This window comes from Notolabrus celidotus, chromosome 22 (genome assembly GCF_009762535.1).
Source record: "Notolabrus celidotus isolate fNotCel1 chromosome 22, fNotCel1.pri, whole genome shotgun sequence".
In the NCBI taxonomy this organism is placed as follows: domain Eukaryota; kingdom Metazoa; phylum Chordata; class Actinopteri; order Labriformes; family Labridae; genus Notolabrus; species Notolabrus celidotus.
In genome coordinates this window covers 13,147,692-13,170,429 of record NC_048293.1, presented here as the reverse complement: position 1 = coordinate 13,170,429, position 22,738 = coordinate 13,147,692, and the positions used below count along the sequence as shown (strand labels likewise).

General features: G+C 43.9%; 1 protein-coding gene across 2 annotated transcripts in view; it reads right to left on the bottom strand.

The window, feature by feature from the left end:
- crim1 (cysteine rich transmembrane BMP regulator 1 (chordin-like)) overlaps positions 1-22,002 on the bottom strand; it is a 38,528-nt gene extending 16,526 nt beyond the window's left edge. For both annotated transcript variants that reach the window (XM_034675423.1, XM_034675424.1), the window contains exons 1-6: positions 21,311-22,002; positions 16,528-16,689; positions 16,087-16,260; positions 6,701-6,943; positions 3,228-3,407; positions 383-586 (exon numbers count right to left, since the gene is read on the bottom strand). In XM_034675423.1, coding sequence (XP_034531314.1) covers positions 383-586; positions 3,228-3,407; positions 6,701-6,943; positions 16,087-16,260; positions 16,528-16,689; positions 21,311-21,608 — 1,261 coding nt within the window. In that variant the 5' untranslated portion in view covers positions 21,609-22,002. The remainder of the gene's footprint in view (positions 1-382; positions 587-3,227; positions 3,408-6,700; positions 6,944-16,086; positions 16,261-16,527; positions 16,690-21,310) is intronic.
- Positions 22,003-22,738: the final 736 nt, after the last annotated feature.

Below are 22,738 nucleotides of genomic sequence, written 5' to 3'. Positions count from 1 at the left end.
CCGTCAAACATCTCTTGCCACGTTCGGTGGGAGGAGCGGCCCAACGAGCTGTAACTAATTACGCTCACAAAAAAATGATCCACTTCAATTATGCAGTGTCCTATGTTAAAAGCACAGCCCCACACGCACAGGTGGGTCTCATTTTGGCGGGCAGCGGTAATAAAGGAACACAAAGAACCCTGCAGCTTGAAGAATGCTCAGTGGCCTCCTCTTTAATGAGCCCATGCCGACATGGCCTCTGTGGCAAAGCTGCGGGGCCACAGGAGCCTCCTACATGTGGTATGTGGGCTAAAGTGTACCTCATAGTGTTATAGAGAGTTATATATTAGATGTGATAATAATAAAAGACAGGTCCTTTTCAGTTTGGTGACCAACTCTATACCTTCACAGAAGGGGCAGCACTCTCCCGGGATCTTGACAGGGTTTTGGCAGCTCTGTTTGCAGGCCATCGCCGTGCAGTGTGGTTCTCCATCCACACACTGGCAAAAGGTGCAGTCATCCTCTTTCCATTGCTCTTCATGGGCTCGCAGCTTATTATTCACCCAGCAACTGGCCTTAGTGCTATCCATTGACAGTAACTCTACATCTGGGAGGGAAGAAAGAGACATGTGTTAAAGAATGAAGTGAGAGGGGAGGAGAACCTTTGATCTGATTCTAAGCACATGTATAAGTCACATGTATAGTTTGGTTTGGCTACCATGAATGGAATTTAAAACCAAAGCTACAGACGTATGTATCTTATACAACATCCTCTACTGTAATTGAATTAACAAGAGACAGAGTGAGAGCAGAGCTGAAGGAAGCGGGATACTCCACGAGGGAGCTAACAAGATATGGAAACTGGCTCGTCACCAAGAGCTACGAAGAGAACAGAGTTGAATGTAGATGACCTACCTACGTTTATAAAGGGGAGAGGCCCCTGGCTTTGTGACAGTATACACAGTATAGGGATTTATGTAGAAATGAGACAGATGAGTTTTAGGGTATCACCATGTCATCCCAAGAGAGATGTGATCATTGGAAACACAGCAGGGGTTATGACATTAAAACTGCCGGTCCCGAAAGAGTCCACTTACCTTTTGGCTGAAAGCTCATGTGAGTTTCAGCTGTGACCCCTGAGGTCAAAGGCTAGGTCAGTGTTTGATACAATAAATTTCCCTCCAAAGCAATGAAAGCCCTTTAAAAAAAAGTAGATCTGTAGCCATTAGTCCTAAGTGGGAACCATAAAGTTTGAGACAGTTTAAAAGCCAATCTTTAAAACCATTCTGCACAGCATGGGGCAACACACAGGGCCTGAGCCTGCTCTAAAAACCTTTTTTCCATTTACTATAAAATCTTTTAATTGTTTTTGATGCACTTTTTAGTGGAAACAGAGGCAAGTTAGGAGTTGGCCTGAGCATTTTGTTCATTCCCTGTGTTGTAGTGTTGCTGTGACTTTGGGAAAGTGTGTCAGAGGGTTAAGAGTGCTGGCTTCTTTGAAGAGGGGTCCTATTTGTCCTATCTGATCTGAGCTGAGGATTGGTAGCTGAGGTTCCATCCATCTGGCTGTGATTACATTGAATGGACCTATCTCTCTCTTCCCTATAAGCCTCTCATTGTAAAGACCTGACCTAACATATGCTGTACCATAACCCTAATGATAAAGATATTAGTAGCTCACTGTCACATAGCTAGTGGACTCCTTACAGGCATATCAAGCTTCAAACACCATTTGCCCAGAATGCAACATTGTTGAATGTTTTGGTTCAGACAGCTTTGAAGTGTTCAGTCCATGAAAACATCATCAGGCTAGGTGGCACAACCTCAAAGAAACAATCCTGTCAAGTTTACTGAAAAAAGTAAGTCGATACCCAGATGACTGTCAGGTTTCTTTACATAAGTTCTTCTGACAGTTTAAGGTCAGGAGTGATAAGAAGAAGATAAAAAAGTTGACCTTATACTCTTTATGCAACCAACATGTTGCAATTGTAGTATTTTTTTGTATTTTAGTTCCTGGCCAACTGTCATGTCTCAATCCAACATTTATTTTCATTCTTGATCCTTTTTCAGTCTCCAGCAAGTCATGATAAAAATACTTGGCTTTCAACTGCTATACCACCCGGTTGTGTCTGATGTCTGCTGCTGAGTTTGTAGCCTAAGAGTGTATTGATCAAAGTCTTTTCACTAAAACCAGCTGCCTGCCAATGCTTTTGATGAAAATGATGAGATTGGTAACAATGGACCAAAAACAAATTTATGGACTGTAAAACCAGAACAATTAGCTGAAAGACACTAGAGTGCTCTATGAAGTTAAGAGGAACCGCAGAATCTGGTAAACATTTCAAGCAATCCTTTACTCATTACACAGTCATTTGATCTACAGTTGATGGAGAAACATTGATCAGTTTAGCTTGAAGTATAATGACAACCAGATAGCCTTAAAAACATCTCTTAATCCAGATTAAGAGTATTAAAGGAAATGTTCTCTGCAGTGAGCCATGCGGTAAGTAAGAGCAGCTTTCCCATAAGAAGATGAAAGCATTCCATACCATCTAAATGCCTCCATATACCAGGTGTACTTCCAACATTGACCTAACATGATCCTTCTGCAGTCTTGCTCTTTTTCTTCTTCACTCTCTCTCTTGCGCTCGATCAACTCGAGCCAATGAAGCAGAGGCCAACACTGGCTACCGTCTCCATCCACTGGCTTTTGGCAGACTGTAATGTGGTTGCCATATGTGCTGCAACCCCTATTTTTTTTAACTATCCCAAGTGCAAGTATCAGAGCTCTCTACCTGGCTTCGAGCACATATGTTTTTGAGAGTGGGTCCCCCCTATTAAGCTGGAGCCAGATAGAACAGAGCCAAGCCGGACACTCTAAAGAACGCTTTAATGTTCTTCAGACCCCCAGTGGAAATGAATCCATGGCTTGAGCTATAGTGTGCCTCTTGTATGCCCGGTATGTTAACAACTGTGGAAGCTGGTTGTATGAGGAAGCAATTAAGTTAGGGTCACTGGAGGTAAAAGCCAGACAAGGTGGATTTTTATATCAATTTTAGCTCTCCTGCATCCACTTTACAGTCTGCCAGCTGGCCATGCAGGCCTTCAACCTAACGCCACATCACCACTGGCTCTATGAGCAAAAACACAAGTACAGCTCCAAATCTCTCATTTGAATAGTGTAATGTTTGGCAAGAAAAAAGACTTATGCTGTCATCTTAGCAAAGTAATGAGGCTAATGTGTTTACCTATGCAGACAGGGCAACATTCGCCGTCGGGAATGTAGAAGTTTTCACAGTCCAGCTCAGCACATTCTGCCTTTGAGCAGAAGGAGATTCCTCCCCGGCACTGACACAGCCAGCAGGGGTCCATGCGGTACACCTCTCCCTCGGAAAACTCCTTCCCATTGTGGACACACTTGGGTGAGACTGAGGAGAAGAACGAGGAAAAGCAGGGTCAGACAGATGCTGTAATCCTTAAACAGGACACCATGTGGGGATGATAATTCTTAACACACTCTGGGTTGACGAACAGAGCAATGTGACCTGTCAGGTGTCCATCACATTTGGAAGAGATTAACACAAGATTTTCCCCTCATGACTGTATGCAGTTTTGATCATGAATGTCAAGCTTGATCAGTGAGTGTTTCACAACTGTACACAATCCATTACAGCACCATAAACATGTGTTCATTTTCTGCTAATGATGACCAAATGATGATGAGGTTCACGCTGGTGGCCTACGGGGTGGAGTGGCATTCATTAGACAATGTAGCCAAGTCTGTGTCGAGGAATTTCACAGGGATCTATCATTGTCTTGAAAAGGCGTGGGACTCCTACACTGCTGAGTAAAAGAAAACAGTGGTGGGTCTGAGGCTTTGGCAGAATCTGGGCTCCGAGTGCTGGTGGCAGGTGGAGTGAATCAGTGCTCTGGTCTGCCTTCCCAAAAGCATCTCAGCACTTAGAACTTCTTTTAGCTGTGTTCCCTCTATTATACATTTAAATAAGCTTCGTTACAGCCCTGCTTGAAACCACAGACTTGTCTTTTGTATAGAAAACAGGCCCAGTAAAGCTAGAATAGGTATTGGTATGCCTTGACCTACAAGTGCATGAATGTGTGTTTATGTTTGTGTGTTTCATTGTGAAATGAAGTAAATTGATCAATTGAGATCAATGTTGATAGATCAGCAGCATGCGGTACAGCATGTCGCTCAGTTGTAATCCTAGACTACGCAGACATCCACATGCACAACAGTGGTTTGGGTGACTCAACATTGCAAGATCTCAACTAACCACACAGTAACCTTTCATCCATGGCACTCCAACATGAAGGAAGAAAGGCGATCTGGTTATGTAAGAAAGTCTCCAAGCTCACAGAGCAGCAGCTATACTAGTTAAACAAGTAGATGTATTGCAGAGATGTAAGCAGATGTTGGACCAGTGGTCTCCATAAATGAGAGCAGCGGTTACGACGGCATCTGCACACCATACCTTTGAGTGCCGACTCAAAGTGTCTGCGCAAGTGACCCCATGCCTCCCAAAAAAACAGCTCTGCATCCTAATAAAAAGCAGCTGGGCCAACTGAGTTGAAAGTAGACAGGGATTTGTTGCTCTTTCATTCTCTTCCATGCCATCTTTCTCTTCCATTCTTTCTGCCTTTTCCTCTCCCTCACTCGGTATCCCCGCTGTCCTGCTTTGCGTGCAGCAAAATCAAGCAGAGAAAATGCAATAAGCACTTTAGCTGGCCGAAATCAAAAGGCACGGCAACGTTTTTTAACGCTCACAGAAGCAATAGGAAGTCACATGAGGGGATACTCGCATGTGATTTCCGCAGTGTTTGTTAATGGTAATCCCTAAAACAACTTGCAGCACAGAGTCTAAATTCCTGTCATGCTTTGTGATGTTCAGTCTTCTCTAAATTGAGGTGAGGATTGGATGTGGGGATGGATGGGTCATAAAACGGTGACCTTTAGCGGGTCTAAATCATTCATAATGGGCTGTCTTACTGGTGCTTCTTGTGGTTTACAGGGGAATAAAGCCAATAACCACAGAGAACAGCTTTGACTTTTCCCATAGAAGACTACTGATGATTGATTAGAATCCACTTTATAGTGATACTCTTGATAAATGTCGAATAACAGATGACAAACAAGAAATATGAGTTTGACTTATTTCAATAACACAACCACTCATCAGTCTTTAAAGACATGGTTTCTTTGTGTTTAAAACAAACTCAAGCTGAGCTCCCTGAGAACTAGAAATGAAACAAATCCAATCATCAATCTCACAACGACGTGCAATTCAAAACCTTCTTTGTTTTCCAGAGCAGACGGACACAGCATTTTGAAAATATGTGTCAGCTTAAGTGTTGATGAAGAGCTGGCTGCAGCTAAAAAGGATCAAATAAGTTTATCAGTTGCATCAGATGACATTAGATTGGCCGGCGCTGCCAGGTTTGGACCAAACTCAGCTACAGCCGACAGTGGAAAGAGTCTATCATCAGTGGAGGCCAAAACACACAGGTGGGACTCATTGTCACTGCACACATTGACCCTGACTAAATGTGAGCCCTGAGCCAAGAGGGCAATGGAAACAAGTTAATCAGTCCAAGCCTGACACACAGAGACAATGGGGGCCATGTTAAAGGGTGTTCCATTAGAGAAGAGGTACAACATTTGGGAGTAAGTTCAGCTTTAAGATACAGTATTTGTAGTCAAAGCTTAGGGGCCTCTACAGGACAGGAAAGATGACGAAGGGGCCCAGTGTGTGTGTCCTTGTCCATGTCCCTGTCTGTACAGCTCTCTGACACGGCGCGCAGTCATGCAGGCCTAACGGACGGTAGGGGCAACACAAAAGGCATCAAGCCCTGGGCCCAAAGAGCAGCAGACACTTGTTATCAAAACACTGATCCCATGGCCCCCGCGGCTGCCATTCAGCCCCCGCCGGCCTGCCGGACTTGATTACCCTCCCAACTGGCAGACTGGAGCACATAAAAAGCATTCCCATCAATGAACTGTTGAACCTTTTCCCTTTGGACGTGTGACCAGACAGGAACCCTTTGACACTGCACTTCTGTTGAGCAAATTCGTAGCCTAAGCACTTTTCTGGTCACTGGGCTCGTTAAGTCCATTAATTCCGGGACACGGCACACATTTATGCATGTGGAGGGGCCAGAATGGGAATTTGTTCTGTTGGTAAAACAGCGAATATTTGTTGGGAGTGCAGAGCAAACAGACCAATACCACAGGTCCCCTCCCTTGCCTTCCTGACTCTCCTAAATGCCTCTGGGCGCAAAGGTCTCTCTATGTGATGGACATCTGCTTCCCCTATCTTCTTTTCCCCTGCATTTCATCTATCTCTTCCACAGCATGTGAGAAAACAGTACACAAGCTATCTGCTTTAAAAGGACCAATTAAACTGTATTAATATCTCTTCAGGCAATAGGATTATTTGTGGAAACACCCTTGAAAAAAATGTCTTTGAACTCTGGTCTTAGCCCTGGGAGGCATCGGCTTAGCTCGATAAACAGCCCAACAGTAATTATCCAATCAGCAACTTTTCTTTTCATGTGTGGACATTTGGTCAGCGGGGAAGAAAGCCTTACTCTGAGGAAAATAATTGCTTCCTTAGAGGCGAGGAATCTCACACCAACTGTGCTATTGCTACCCTCAGCGGGGGGGCAATCGAAACAGATCTTGTAGTGTGCGGTTGAGAGAAATCACCTTTCTGGCACTCGAAGACATCACAGCAGTCCCCTGGCTGACCACTGGCCTGGCTGATTGGCACAGTGCGCTGACCACTCGGGCACTGGGGCTTGCGGCAGGCACGGAGGTCGCAAGTGCACTGGGGTGGGATGGAGGGGCAGCAACCAGCAGGGGGCGTGTAACTCTTGGTCAGGACTGAACCCTTGGGGCAGGAGGGCACCTGCAGGGTGGGACACGTCACTCCGGCACACTTCAGCTCCTCTGAAACATACAAACGTACACAATTTTAGATTTTGACGCACATAAAATACAAACATTTTGCAGTTGTAGTCCTTTTTGAATGACATTCCGCTAAACTACCTTGAACTGCTCATAGCTCTGACAGTACACACACTGTTCTCCTAGAGGAGGGAGTGTTTTTCTACTCTGGTGTGTCTGTGTGTGTGTTCCAGGCCAGCCTCCTCATAGTGTCAGTTGAGCCACTTAAGAACAGCACTACTCGTGTTACGCTCTAAAAGCTGAGTTCACACAGTCACCCAACACATACTCCTTGCACAGTCATCAGATCCCCACTTCAGTCTGTGACAGCTTCACAGCGTACTGTCAGAGAAGTCTAAGCAGCGCTACATGACAATCCTCTCTCTTCATATCCTCTTGGCCTCTGATCCCAACCGGCCTGGCTCGACTGGCTCACAATCCAAACACCACTTTTAAAAGCATTAATACCAGCCAACCATAACAGAGCCCCCATTCTTGCAGTTCAGAATCTTCCCTTCACTTTGCATACCAGGATGTATTTGTCTGTGTATTCGCTAGAGCCGACATAATAAGCTCTGATGCCCCTTGTTAGGTGGGAATAAGGTGCAGAGGTACTGAAAAATTGGGCAAGGGGCTCAGGGGTGTATTTTGGAGCTGGTTCAGGAAAAGAAAAGTGGAGCGCCCCTCTGTACAGACATTGTATGAGAACAGTAGCTACCTTACAAAGATTGGATTACCAAACCAAAGGGATGTGTTTATTTTGGTTCTCAGAGTCTCTGTAATGTATACAGTGCAGCCAGAAGAGAAGGGACTAGGGAGAGCAGACTCGAGCCCTCTCCCATAATTGTCGATCAGTAAGTAACTTTCAAGCTCCCCTGCTGAAAGCACAACAAATACGCACTCTGTAGCACTTTGACAGCTGAGAGGAAGAGCGGAAAAGCAGCATTAACCAGCTCAGAGATTATGGATGAGACAGTGGAAAATCTGGTAATTACACACATACTTTAAATCATCTCTGACATTTAAAGGACAAAATGTGTCAACAGATGACTTCCTCATACCGGAGTTTGTTTAAATGGGCTATGATTTAAGTAATCGGGATACTTGACAATCTTTGCATACATATGGTTTTTGAGGAGAGGGAAGGATACGGGCTGAGGTTGCGTAACTTTGCTCAAAGTTTTGGTAGTGTTTCCAGAAGCTGAGTTTTGTTGATGATCTTCCCAGACTGGTGCTGGCTCCAGTCCTTCAGAGGATATGCCTCATCCCTGATATTTGAAGACCTGTAAGCGGATCCCTCTTGGTTTGCCGCAAGATGTGGAAACTGAACTAGGGAACAGTTTCTTGTTGAGACTTCTGATACCTTGATAATGCTTCTGCTTTACCAGTCCTCAACTCCTCAGAATCGTACAGTATGATCTCTTCCATTACCGCCCTTTCAGATAAACCCTCTGACCTGATCCGATGCTCTGCTGGCATTTAATTTGAGTCTCTGTTTGATGAAGTTTGAGTAGAGCGGCTGTAAGACTGTGGCTGCTGTATTTTGGTGGGTGAGGGTAATATTTCTGACAGATGAAATTGAGGATAAGGGAAACGTTGGATTTTTCTGGCTTCAGATAAATAGAGCAGGAGTGTGAGGTATCTGTACTGTACTGTTTACTCTAGCAACCTGGGAACAGTGAGGACTGCCACAAAGCTCTCATTGATAAACTTTGTAGCTGAATGGTGTCATAGAAAATGAGGGAAAAACCCCTGAATTAAGGGAGGCTACAACCCTGTTAACGGTTTTTGGCCTCATTCCTATGCTGCAGTTAAATAAACTTCAGTTGGAGGCTCTGATTGGCAAATGTTTTACTTCCAGTGAAGTCTAACATAGTCTGCTGCTGCTCATTTGAAGACAGGTTTTCATATGCAAAACCAAACACTATTTAAAGCCATAGAAAATACCCTGGGACAATCTTGCTCAACGTTCTGCACTGAAAAACCCTTTTTCTGTGTATTGTATGTTCCCCAGAGGAGGCTGATTACTCTTTCACGAGTGATAATGGCGAGGGTTTGAGTGGGCTGGGAAAGCAGCTGGCAGACATACCATTGTCATTCAAATGAATTGAATTGTGTCCATCTGTGGAAGTGGTCCAACCCTTGCAGGTCCAATTAATATAATTTTCTAGCTGGTGCATTTATAAGCACAATAGGCAGACAGAGACGATGGAAAAAGTCAGCAACAAATGGATTTTATCCTGTGCTGTTTGTGTTCCATCTCTGAGCATAAATGGCTATAATTAGTGAGTCAGCAGCCACTGAACCAATCTACGCATCACAATGGTGGCCATACTCCAGTCTTCACAAACACAAAAGCCCTGATTTGGTATGCTTGATAAATGCTCTTTGCAGATTAGAAAACATATGCTCCTTAATGCACAACCTGCAACAATACATACAATACACACACACACACACACACACACACACACACACACACACACACACACACACACACACACACACACACACACACACACACACACACACACACACACACACACACACACACACACACACACACACACACACACACACACACACACACACACACACACACACACACACACACACACCTGACGCTGGTTTAGAAAAGGTGGGATACGGAAATTGCTTCATTACCACAGAATGGCCTCTTTTGTAAACAAAGCATATTTCTGGCATCTCAGCAGCTCATTGAAGAAAGAAAAACACCTCCTATCTAAATGGGCTTTTTCTTCTCTTTAAGCCTGCGTACAAGGAGCACAGTCTTTTCTCGAACCCGAGCGGCTCGGCCAGGCAGAGGAGGCTGTGTTGACAGCCTGAGTTTACTCATGGAAAAAGCACACAATGTGAGTTCTGTTCACCGACTGACTTTGGAAGCAAGTCAGCTGAGAACAAAGCTGTCTCAGTCCAGCTGCCCTCCGTGGGTTTCTGGTCCGTCCTCAGGTTTTATAAAGTTGCTCCGCAAAGGGACACATCAGGGCCGTGTCTCACGTAAAGCTGTGGGGGCCTGGCCTGGTGCCCACCAGCAGTTACAGCTGAGAAAGTCAGCATTGTTGGCCATGTGTTTCAGCATGTGCGAGTATATGTGTGAGGACTGTGGAGCAGGTCTGGGAAGGGGTCTGGGCCAAAACGCACAGGCAGGGTCACGCAGACAAAACACTGGATAGGAACTTCACACTATGGTCAGAGGCTTGAGGTAGTCAGGCGTAGGCATGCAGCCGACAGGCCCGCATCTGCTCCCTGCACGCCTTGCTCTTTGCTCTTTAGCTAAATATTTGCAGATGAAAAACGTGATTCTAGTGTCATAAGTGACGCCGCTGCAGCTGTGAATGAGCTGTTTGGGTTAGGTAATGAGAATGTCCACATGAAGGTGCACATTTGTACAAAGACTTCATGTTTGTGTGTGTACATAAGTGTACAAAAGCATGTGTGCATTCCATTGGAACACACCCTTCCCCTGCCGTCCGATGGCCAATAAGATAAGGCCTTTGACAGAGCGCATAGGGGACTCCTTTCTGGCGAAAGCGCCCGTCCCTCAGACAGAGATCCAAACCCTGCATGGTCTATTGTTATATGTGGCATAAGATGCAAATGAAAAGGAGAACATGCCCTGCTCCAGGGTCCAGTGCAAAAAGCACAGGAATAAAAAACTGAAAAGTTGTCACGTGCACTGTCAGTCAGAGGACACAATACTAAAAAATACCTCAGCCCTTATGTAATAAATGTAGACGCAAGTCTGTGGGAGACATTAGGCGTAGACAGCTGTTGAAGAAACTGGAAGAGGCAGTTGAGTGATGTATGGATTTTAGCCATATGGATTTGCCCCTTGCAGAGGGAAGGGGAAAAAATGAAGGATGATAGAAGAAATGTGCCTGGGAACAAGAGGATTGGCTTCAGCTGCAGGCGGGGTGTCTTTGATTTGTAAATAGTCATGGCCAGGTCAATGAGCTGAGGTTTTTAGATCCAGATTCAGTTAACTGAGTGAGGGTTGGAGCGAGATATTCAAGACGTGTGTGTGTGTCTTGGCTTTCCTTGCTGGCCTGATGCTGGCTGGTTCGGTCAGCGGCTGACCAAGAGTAGTGGTCTGAGGTTGAGAGCAATCCCAGCATGCCTCAAAGGGAAGTTCTTTGTCTCAATCTCCACATAAGAGTTTTGTTGCCTCTTTGAAATCACAACCCACACTCCTATAAAATACGCACACACTGGGAAACGAGCAGCTTGCAGGGTACAACAGGGCCATAGAGCCACTGAGACGTCTCACGCCCCCGCCAGCCAGCCGCGGTCTGGCATGGCCAGTAATAGCTTTGCCACAAAGAGGCTGCAGCCAAGCAGAACTAACGGTCCTTTCACAATCGCAGATTGAAGCAGGACAGAGGTGGCATAGGTGGGCAGATTTGTGGAAGCGAGGTCAGTTAGTGCCATGGTATCATAGTGGGCACTGCTCCTTCATCGTTGACTACCAACTACCGTCGTGGGGCAATTTTCATAGTATTATTTCTCAAACGCAAGCTATCAATAAGAGTTGGTCAGATACTGATACCGGTGCTGGTATTGGTCTTTGATCCCTCCATAAATGCGATGTCAGTGAGTACACCACTCAAAGCACCAAAATGAAACCATAAACAACTGGGTAATTTAAATTCTGTAAATTATCATGGGAAAAAAAGTTATCAAAATGTAAAGAATCATTTGCTGAATGTATTTTTTTATGCACCTGATTGGATGGGTACTCCAGAAGGATGTGTTTGTTTAGTTGACTAAACATATATACGTCGTCATCCTTGCTGGTTGGCATCAAATTGCTACTTAGTTTAACAAATCTTCAATATTTGTATTATTGTAAAACTGAAATGGTGGTCATATATTGTGTCTTAACTGACAGACAGCCACCTTCTACTAGCCTGGGCTGTAGCTCTGTTTAATGCCCACTGCCATAATACTATAATGCTCTACTAGTCAGATGTAAAGAAGCAATGTTTGTCAGTATTTTGATTAAAAAAATGGAGATAAAGTTGTATGTAGGCTGTGTCTGGTTAAACTGGCGTATAACCCCTAAGCAATGTATAACCAGCACAGTCAGGCTAATGTTACCCTGCTAGGAAGACGTAACCTCAGCCACACTCTGTAAACCAATTTAACATTGTTAACCTGCAGACACATGTTTAGCAGTGATAAATTATGGTCATTCAGTTTATTGGAGCGTCTTCTTTCCTTTAGATTAGTCAGTAACTCAGGATTTAAATTTCTGTTCAAACATCTAGGAAATGAGTCACTTCAGTACTCGGTATCAACCAATACTTGTATACTTAATATCAGGGAGGAAAAGGTGGTATTGGACCATCTATAGCACAATCAAGCACACATATCCCACTCTCAAATACAGTAGCTTTCTCCTTGATCGTTATTTATTGTTTAGAGGAAATAAACTTACAAAGATGTGTATTTTCAACAAATCCCAAATATCAGTCCAGCAAAACAAAGACAGTCTGACTGCTATGGCTCACCTTGACTTTTAAACTCTCACTGTTTCCGAGCAGATGTTAGTATTAAAGTGCTGCCATGGGTATGAATCACCTAAACACTCCAAAATATGCAGTGACTGCTGCTGCTTGTTCCTGTCAGTGGGCTGCAGCAAGGGAATTCCTCAGTTAGGGTCTTTATCATGGATGAAGTATGTAAGCCATCCTATGGTGTAGAATTACCAAACACCACCCTACCGGGACCACGGGGCCTGTACTTGACACAATTACCTCAGCAAAATGGCTGGTCTAAGTTGTGATTTGCTATCTTCCTCTGTCTGCCTCCCCTCCTCCCCTCCCCTACACTTATCACATCCTCTTTTCCTGTATGACGGTAATACGTCTGGAACACAGTTTGGCTTTTGATTGGACATTTGCATCATCGTGTAAACCCATAATCAAAATCATTCCACTGAAACAACAAGAGGAAACATTTACACCAACTGTGACAGGGCAAAAAAAGATGTTGACTTTTAACAGATCACAGTGAGTCACAGCAGAGGGATGGACAAAACTACTGAGTGAGTCAGAGAGAAAGTGTGAGGGCAAAGTATTACCATGTGTAAGCTCACAAGTCTAAGGAAGACTTTATATTTCTGACTGATGTCTCCAAAGGTTCTCTCAAAGTGTGTGGACACAAGGTCTGCTTTAATGCATGTGAAGACAAGTCTGATCATAGAGCTTTCATTCATTGGATGCAGGTTTACAGGATATCTTTGCTTGTCACAGTCTAGCAGGGCATGCTAACACAGATCTTAATAACTGTTTGGGTCCAAAGACAACAAGGGGTTGATAGAAGCAGTCAGTAAAAGATCCTAACCACAGAGTCCTGGTCTGATTTCAGAGGAAGCTCTTGCTGGTGACAGACAAAGGAACTTGTCTGCCGAGACATCTACATAAACAAGATAATTATCACACACAGACACACGCACAAGCACAGATGCAGACACGCACGCTCAGATGCCCATTCATATAGGTTTATCACACACACGGGATTCGGTATATAAACATTATGTAAACGTTTGTGCTTCTTTCCACATACACATGTATTCTTACAGACACACACACACATCCTGGTTTCTTACTTAATGAGGGGCCATCAGAGGGGTGGGTGTGTGTCGCAGTGAGAACTCATAAGCTGCTGAAAAATGTTGTTTACAGTTTTCACTTGTGTTAGTTTAAACTGTCATCTGTTGGGCCCGGACTTCGAGGTGAGTTACAAAACAGAGAAGCCTAACAGTAGATCTTTCATTGTGACTTCAACAATGAAGCTTTTTAAATATATAATGTTTGATGAACACACTTTCTGCAGAATTTTCTTTCTTAAGAAACAGCTCAAGACAAACTCCCACACTTTATACATTTTCTGTGTTATTTGCAGGCTAATTAATCTTAAATATGCATGCCATGTTTCCAGTTATAGTGATGCATATCTAAAGCCATAACTCTATGGCAAGACAGGGAGATCTTTGAATATCAAAGAAAGCAGCATGTGGATTTAAACGTTAACAGTCACAGTCACATGCCTCAGACTTAATCAGTTCCCTGCACCTAGAGTTTTTAAGTATGGTTCTCTAGTTAATGGCTTTGAAAAGCTTGTCCAGTTAGATGTGGTTTACCAAACATACACGAAAGTTCAGTGAGTTCACTCAGTATTAGCCCTGTCTGATTTTACTAACGTCACTCAGATGGCAGCCGCCACTTAAAGCTTGTCTTACTAGAAGGCACCTCACAATCCGAAGGAGGAACCAAACTCTCTCTGTGCCAATAACGGTTTTCACTTTGAGGTGTCAATCAGCGAGGCTGCTAAGAGTAGAAGTAAACACAGATTATTCTTGTATGGGCTCACATAGTTCAAGGGATTCTATCTTTTAATCTGTGAAACACAGTGAGCCATTCATCTTAAACTCTTTAAAGGACCGTGTCCTGTGCCTTAGGATCTCCAGAACGCCACAATTCCACCATCAGTTTCTTGGCAGCTCCTTTCACTTGCAATTGAGACTTTGTTATTGCTTCTCTGTCAGTCTTATCCTATCATCTTGCTTTTACTCAACATTTTAATTTCTTGTCTTATTTTCATTTCTGTCTCCTCTTTTCCTACCCTCACCCCTGACACTTCACTATCCCTGCTCTCTGTGTTATCAAATAAAGTGCCATGTATGAAGACAACAGAGAAGAAGTGCTGCTGGGTCTTTGTTTTAGTCACAGATAAGTGCTCTCTGGATACTTCATGTTTGCAGCAGACACTGCTGATATTGACCCTGATGAAGACCTGAGTAGGCGGCAACAAGTCTGCTTTTATAGAGACATTTTGCCATGTAAAACAAAGGCACTCTACACGCATACTACTGTGCGCTTTAGAGTGATTTTAAGGGACAGTTGCATTTTTTATTATTACTTATGTACTCACTCCTTCACAAGAGGAATTGAAGTGCAATCTGTATTTGCTATTGGCCTGTTAACCAAAAGATAGTATCAGAATTTCAACTCTAAAGTCCCTGTGAAATCAAAATAAGATTTAAGTCTTATTTTAGTCCATATTTTTTGTATTTATTGTCGGAGATGAATAAAATTAGATACTAGACAAATAACAGTATAAGTGACAAGAATACATTCTAGACAGATATTCCTATCATTACCATTGCTAAGTAAAATGTCATTATGTAAGTACTATGCATGATATTTAGGAGTTTTTTTATTTCCTGGATAACATTACAAAATCTTTATCACTCATCCTTTACTCTAGGGAACGACAGATTCTGAGTCAAATAAAAAAATAAGTAATTATTGTCATTTTTTGGCATGTAATGAAACTCTTTTTAGAAGTTATGTTAGTTATCATATAAGTTATTGCATGACATATACTGGCATCAGTTACTGTATGGAGTACAAAACTTCTGTACTCAATACGGCTTTTGATTTAACCTGCCACTCTCCCTGCTGTCCTCCTGGAGAATCTGTTCCTTGAAGTTCTGCCTCTACATGATCATTTCCAATCCACTTGACTTACCTGACTTAATCTATTTTCTGCTTCAGATGCTAGTTAATATCTGTAAATATCTGCTAACCACTTCACTGAGTTTAAAGCTCCTGTGAGGAGTTTCTAACTGATTATGAAACAGACTGAAATAAATACTGATGCTTCTGAGTGACCTAAGGCAAACAAGAGCGTCAAGACGGATTACTTCTTTATAGTAATTTTCAAAGCTTGTAGCCACTGCCAGGGGGGTGTCAGACAAAATTGAGAAAAACAAAAGTTTCTCACGGGAGCTTTAAAGGATCCTTTTCCTTGAAGTAGAAGTCTAGTAACAATCATGAGAATATTGTTTTTGTTTGTCAGTGACAGTATAATCCCTTTCACAATCATTGAGCTGATGCATAAGACTTCTGTGGTCAGAGTTAATTTGTACAAGAGAACATGGACCTTAAGCTGTGATTGAATTAAGCATGGAACATGATGCAGAAGTAGATCTGTGGTACTATCATTTCAGACTCAGTCATAAAGCCCTCACCTTGAACACTAAATAACTCAGGCTGACTAAAGCAGTGTTCAGTTGCTGTAAGGTGGTGTGTTCCAGTTGCAGGTCACTGAAAGTTTACCTGCTGCTTCCTGGCACTGGCTGCGGTTGATGTAGGCGAAGTGGTGGTGGCAGCTCTGAGACTCACACACACAGCCCTCGGCGGTCAGGTTACACCCAGAGAACAGGCAGGCCGGGTTGGATGGTCCCACATACTTCTCTCTGTGTCTGTCCCTGTGCTCGTGCCTGCGACCCTCTGAAATCCAACCACACACACACAAACACACAGAAACCACAGTCATCAATGAGTCACAGACAATGGCACCTCTCAAGGGTGAATGGGGACCCACTTGACAAAGCCTTAGCATGTGTGTCATCACTATGATATGTAAGTAGCATTAGTCACCTCAGAGCCACATCTGTTATGGATTAGCTCCTCTCAATGGACAGCATTATTCCCTTGGAGTTCAATTCTGTGCATGCATCTGTGTTTCAACATGTGCGATGGAGGGAGATTGCTTACCTGATTTGCCTGCTTTCATGCAGGTTTCTTGGTCCGGGTAGGTGAAAGAGCCCAAGCAGGAGTGACGGGCATCACACACACACTGACCTCCTGCTCGGTCGCAGCCTGTCATCAGGGGGCAGCGCTCATCCTCCAGGCCAGCCTCTGGATGATCAGGGAGCACTACAGAAGGAATCAGGATAGAGGGAGAGGATGAACTTTTAACTTGGACTGTTTTGTCAATTTCACCAGTTTTTCCTGGAAATAAAAGGACATTGGCTAAAGTTGCAGATACAGCGTAATCACAAGCCCAAATGTGCCAGTAACCTACATTTGTTTCCCAAAAGTGTATTGAGGTTAGCCAGCTTACAGCCTCTCTTGCAACACATAGCCCTGGCACCAACATTACTGAAGTGTCCAGTGTATTTCTGGGCTGCCATCCCTCCTCCCTCCTCGTCGTGCCACGCTACTTCAGCCATTGAGCCCATTTGTTTGCTTTTGTTCCACAGCATGGGGCCCTCCCAGGGTTTCAATCTCTGCTGGCTGTTGGAACGCCTCTTCTGTACCAAGGCCACTTGCACCATACCCACAAATTGTTCCTTCTTCGCCTGGTGAGGCCTGTGCCCCCTCGGATGGCACCTTGGGGCTTATTCCAACTTGGATGAAACCTCACGATAGGAAGGAATGTGTCCAGTTAGTGCCATGTGAGCTGAATAAGCACCAGAACCTTGGGATTAAAGGGCCCCAACGTACACATGGTCCATAGTGTTTCTTTCACATGCAAGTCTGAATAAATGCATGCATATACCTCCAGAAGAGCCCCCTTCACAGTTGTCTAATTGGGTAAGAGTGGCAGTAGAGTAAACAGGATGAGACTAACTGTAACACTGAGTAACTCCTTCCCAAGCGTTTACATCCCTGGTCTTAGTCAACAATGTGGGTTGGAGCTTATCATGATACTCTACTCTCAAGTAGCTACACGTAAGCACCCCATAGAATATTAACCCGCCTCCTCTAACCTGAAATAACCTCTTCAAATGAAAATGATTACCATTCTCTGTTAGGGGTCAGAGAAACAATAATGAGATGATCCAAAGGGACTTGAAATATTTTGAATTCCATCCATGGCTTTCCTTTAAAATACTATAAATCCAAATGAAACGCAAATGTTGATCCATATTCATCTAAAACAGACTTTCCACCATAGGAAAAAGTATGTTATTGTAAAATATATTGCTGTTAAAGTGAATCAATGTGACTGCTAAAAAAAGCATCCCTGGGAACCCTTTTCCCAACTTAAGCATTGTCACGTGGATGACTCCTCCGACCAGCCAATGAAAGAGGTGAAGGTGCTGTAATACTGCCTTTAACCTGAGCCAGCCTGTGCTCTTAATAGCTCTCCCAGACGGCCAGCAAGACTGGCAAAGCACAAGAAGCCTTTTCAATAAAGCACACCAAAATTTTCCCTGTGATTTCCTTTCACCTTTAAATGATCCTCAGCTCCACATATTTTCCATCCCGAGGCTTTCCTGTGCCTGGGAGGGTGTTTTCATTTGAGGTGATGGTGGCAGGGGTGCCTGTCTGTGTGGGGCGCTAAATCTGGCATAGTGAAAAAGAGGTAGAAGTCAAAACAATCAACGAAAGACTCAATACTACAGGCATTGTCTTGTTGGTTTATTTTTTACTCAGCCCAGTTCATTCTTAGCCGGTCTGCTTTGGCCTAGACCCCTTTTAGTCTGACCCCGCTCTGGTCCAGCCTTGCTATCTATTATCTGGCCTGGCATGACTCTAGCCAAAGTCTATGGCTTCATCCCCGGGGATTCCTCTCTCAGCTACTGAGACTGCTTGTCTTGGCATCCAGAGCCAGGATGGGAAAGCTGACCTCTGGAGGCCCTCTGGCTGATAGTGAGCTAAAAAGGAAGTCTTTGAAACATTAGATAATACCAGAGGAAGGGAGAAGTAGACGGCATGTGAAAGAGTGCAATGGACATAACGTCCCTGTACGACTGACATTCTGTTACGTGGTATGTTAAGTGCCTCTAGAGCTCGGGGAAAGTTGGCGTGGGAGGACGGACACAGGAATACAACAGGAACATCAAAACAAGTCATTTAGCTGCAAAGTCTGAATAATTTTGCCTGACTGACAGACTACTGGACTAATATGATAAGGTGAATGACATGAATGACTTTTCCCAGTTAGGGATGTTCTGTTACCATTTGCTTCTGGCCTATACCAACCTCAGTGCAAAGATCTGAGTGGTGGCCAAAAATGATGAACCCCACAGTACCAGTGGGATTGAAAATATCCACACTATTGGTTAGTGTAACACTGTAATTGATCAGAAACTTGCTTATTATTTAGTAGATGATTTTGTATTGTATCTTATTATATCATACCTATTGTACTGCATCTATTTGTATTTCATTGCATCATACATTGTCATATTTTATCATCCAGCTGTGTAAGATGCTTGTTTCTGATTGGTCAAAACCCCTTGACGACAGTTATTTACTTTCACTAATATGAGCAACGCCAGGGGCAAACTGATCACACGTCATGTCAAATAAATCCACGGAAAAGAGTTCAGGCATATTTTGCTTTTGCTTGTTGACACCATGGAGTAAAACCGTGAGGTAAAAACAGTTAGTTTCTGTTGGCATCAAAACAATGCGGCTAAAATGTTAGTTTCGGATAGCATGCTAAATCGTCAGGCAGCGGCGGAGGGGAGCAACTTTAGGTTACCGATTGCTACAAAGACCCCTCCACTTTGCATCCAGGTCTTACTATGTCAGGATTCTATTTCCCATAACCACCTGCTAACCATACATTATCCCTTACGTATCAAATAGTATCTTATTGTATGTTATTTTTTCGTATTATATTGTTTAGAATCATATTGTGTTATCATGTCGTTCTGTATCATACCATATATGTGTGTGGACCGGTTTATTTGCCAACACCTGAAACAACATTTTAAGAGACCAGAGACCAATTCCGTCATAGGTCAATTCCCCGGTATTGTGTTTGGAAAGTTGGAACATTTTCTATGGTTCATTATTACAACTTATTTTTTGTAATACTATTTGTTTTTAACACTGTTGAAAGTAGTGAGATGTCATGGCAACAAAGCCCTCGTTTGGACACGTCCTCTATAAAATGGATTAACTCGAACACTATGTAACATTTCCAGGTCAAAATGGGTGTAACTGGAGCTATTTCAACCAGTTTTTTAGTCGTACAAACATGTAATGACTGAACTGATTAGCGTACTACCATAGTTCATCTCCCATATAACACTCAATTTGTCACCTCAGGATGACAACAGATTTTGACCACCCAGAAAATGAAAACTGTGAGTAGAAAAGCAGGGGATCAGAAAGCGGAAACATTTACCCCCTACTCCTGATTGCGAGTCTAATCACTTTAAGACCCTTGCAACTTGAGGAGGGAAATCTGGGATCAGCCTCCAGCAGCCTGCCTACTGTGGCCCCTGGTAACACACTGGGAGGTGTTGATTTACCCCCACCTAGACCCTCTGGGATATTGAGCTTTGTGTGTGTACAAGTGTCTGATTTAGGGGTCAGTGGCGTGCTCTAAGGCCTCTGGAGCCACAGGAGCTGAGGCACGACTCAATCAGAGAAGCCATTAGGTCTGCGGCTCATTCCAAAGCTGTTAATTTGCAGAGATGTCCTCCAGACGCCCGCCTAACCCGTACCTGAGGCACATTCAGCAGCAACAGAAGCGTCTCCTGGGATGGTCTGGGGGCTTCAGACCCCTTGAAAACCCTGGTGGAGCCCTGACTTGGACCACCCCACAGAGGGACATAGCAGGGTCAGGGGATCCAGACACCCACTGAGAGCTGTTTACTCTCTGCTACAGTCATGTCAGTCCCTTTCAATCATCAAGAAACACGCTGGAGACAGCACAGGTGAAGGGGCCAGGGGGTCCTCACGGCGGGTATTTGTTCCTCAGGGGACACTGTTGCTACTTACTTCATTCACTGTGAGGAACTGGACACCCTTTACGTTTCTTTGAAGTTCTGAAAGTTGCTCAAATTGTGCGTAAAATGAGCAGAATGCTGGTGCAACAGCCCAGATCTGCTCGGTAGGAACAGAACAGTGCAGCACTGTTGATTCAGAACTGAAAGTCTGCAGGGGACTTTGTAATCGTGCTGTCAACTTATTATATTTGAGTTACACACTCAAAGCATATGGTGTAAACAATACAAAGAAGTTAGAGCAGCACATTTATCATATTATAGTGAAGTCCATGTTCAAAACACAATAATCATGGTTGTCACGCCATGGCATTTACACAACTTTGCCCTCACACAGATTCAAACACTTTTTTCCGACTATACTCATCCCTCCTTTCTTTTGAACAAATATGTCTTTGAGTTGTGGAGCAAACAGGACAGAGCCTACTAAAAGCTAAAGTGTAACTTAGTGCCAAATCACTGCTGCCAAACTTATTGTCATGCCTCAGAGCTGAGAGTGAATGAAGCTTTGAGGAGAAGAAAGAGCAGCTGAACATGACTCCTCTCCTGGCAGTCAAGAGCCCCTCAGACCTGAGGAGCTGCTGCAGGCAGCCAGAGACAAGTTAAACACTGACACAGTCACTTCAGGCAGGACTTGAGTGACGTTTCAATAGTCATACCCTCCAGCCACTTAAAAGAGATGAGGGCTGAAAAGAACCGACACCCACAGCTCTTTTATTAGACTATTTAACGACTCTACTGTGACACTTTTAATCTCTCTAAACTGTCAAAAGTATACTATGGCTTCGTTTCAGACAGGTACTCACCTTTACACACTCCTATCTCAGGGATTGTGGCTGCTCCTGTTTTGTTGACAGACGCGCAGGTCAGCCCCAGGGCGCAGTAGCCGTGCGCCCAGTCCTGTCCCCCGCAGGTCTCCAACTCCAGCCGGGTACACTGGTCACAGCACCCGCACGGATCCCTGGCCAACGTCCGGCCACCTTCGCAGCCATGCGGGGCTTTGACGGGGCATGTCCGGAGGTTACACGCCGTGCACTCGTGCGCCGAGAGCACCCGTACCAGAAAGAGGACATTCAATAACACAACGGAGCACTTGCTGAACATGTTAAAAAAAACAAAAACCTTCTGTAAGTTCCCCGGAGAAATATTCCGCTTCTGACGGATTATGGTAAATTACATGAGCTCTCCGCGATATACACTTTAGATGTAACTCCAAAAGTTCCAGAAGTCTCCTTTAAAGTTTTGTGTTGAGTCTCCCCTCGGGCGTGCAGTTCATTACGCAGCAGCTCACTTCAAAAGCTGGGAAAACACCACGAGACTGAAGTGTGCGGATGCGTTTCAAGTGGCAGCAATATCCAAATGCAAGGGTTTCAGTGTACGCAGGTAGACGCACGTCTCAAGCGTCTCTTGTGATCCCGGAGAAATCCCTGACAGAGCGAGGCTGTGGACGTCCACTGAAGCTCGCTGCTGCTGCTGACAGCCACGCGCGAGAATGCAATCTGACTCTTAAATTGACAAGCAGGCATATAGAAATTAGCGGTGCACCCCTCCCCCTGACTGACAGAGGCAAGGACCAGTCACAAGAAGGGAAAGGAGGGAGGATTTGAACTGATTTATCTCCGCTCGGCAACTCATCGTTGTTGCGCAATGATGCAACTTTGAATGCCTTGAGTGTAAATTGCTTTTTCAGTTTTCAGTTTCGACTTTACCAAATCATTACAAATTTTCCCATTTTTAAAAAAATATTCGTCTAGTTTTACAACTGGATATTGTTAAAGTTTAATATAGTACAAAAAATAAATAAAAAATGGGGGTAAATCCAGAGCTATAGGCTACAACTTTAAGCATAAATTACTTAATCAATAGGCTTAACCCTTGTTTTTAGGAAGGACTTGACATGTAGTTCAAGTTGCTTTATGACTTCAAATTCTTAAATGAATTGCAGCTCTGTCTTTATATAGTAATGTTGAGTTTTAAAGTGTAAAGAGCCAAAAAAGTAACATATCTAAATCTGAAACTTCACTGTCAGTAAAGCATGAATGACTGCAGCTCTGCATTTTCATTCTAAAACATTTTTACCCAACAATCAATGTGGTTACACCATCTAACCTGCTTAAAGGGGCAGTTTGTTTTTTGTTGGGGTATGGTTGTTAAAGGTAGTTTACTTGTTGATAGGTACTGTATAACACAAGCGGCAACCTCCAGTCTCAAACTATTAAGCCCATGCAGAAGTG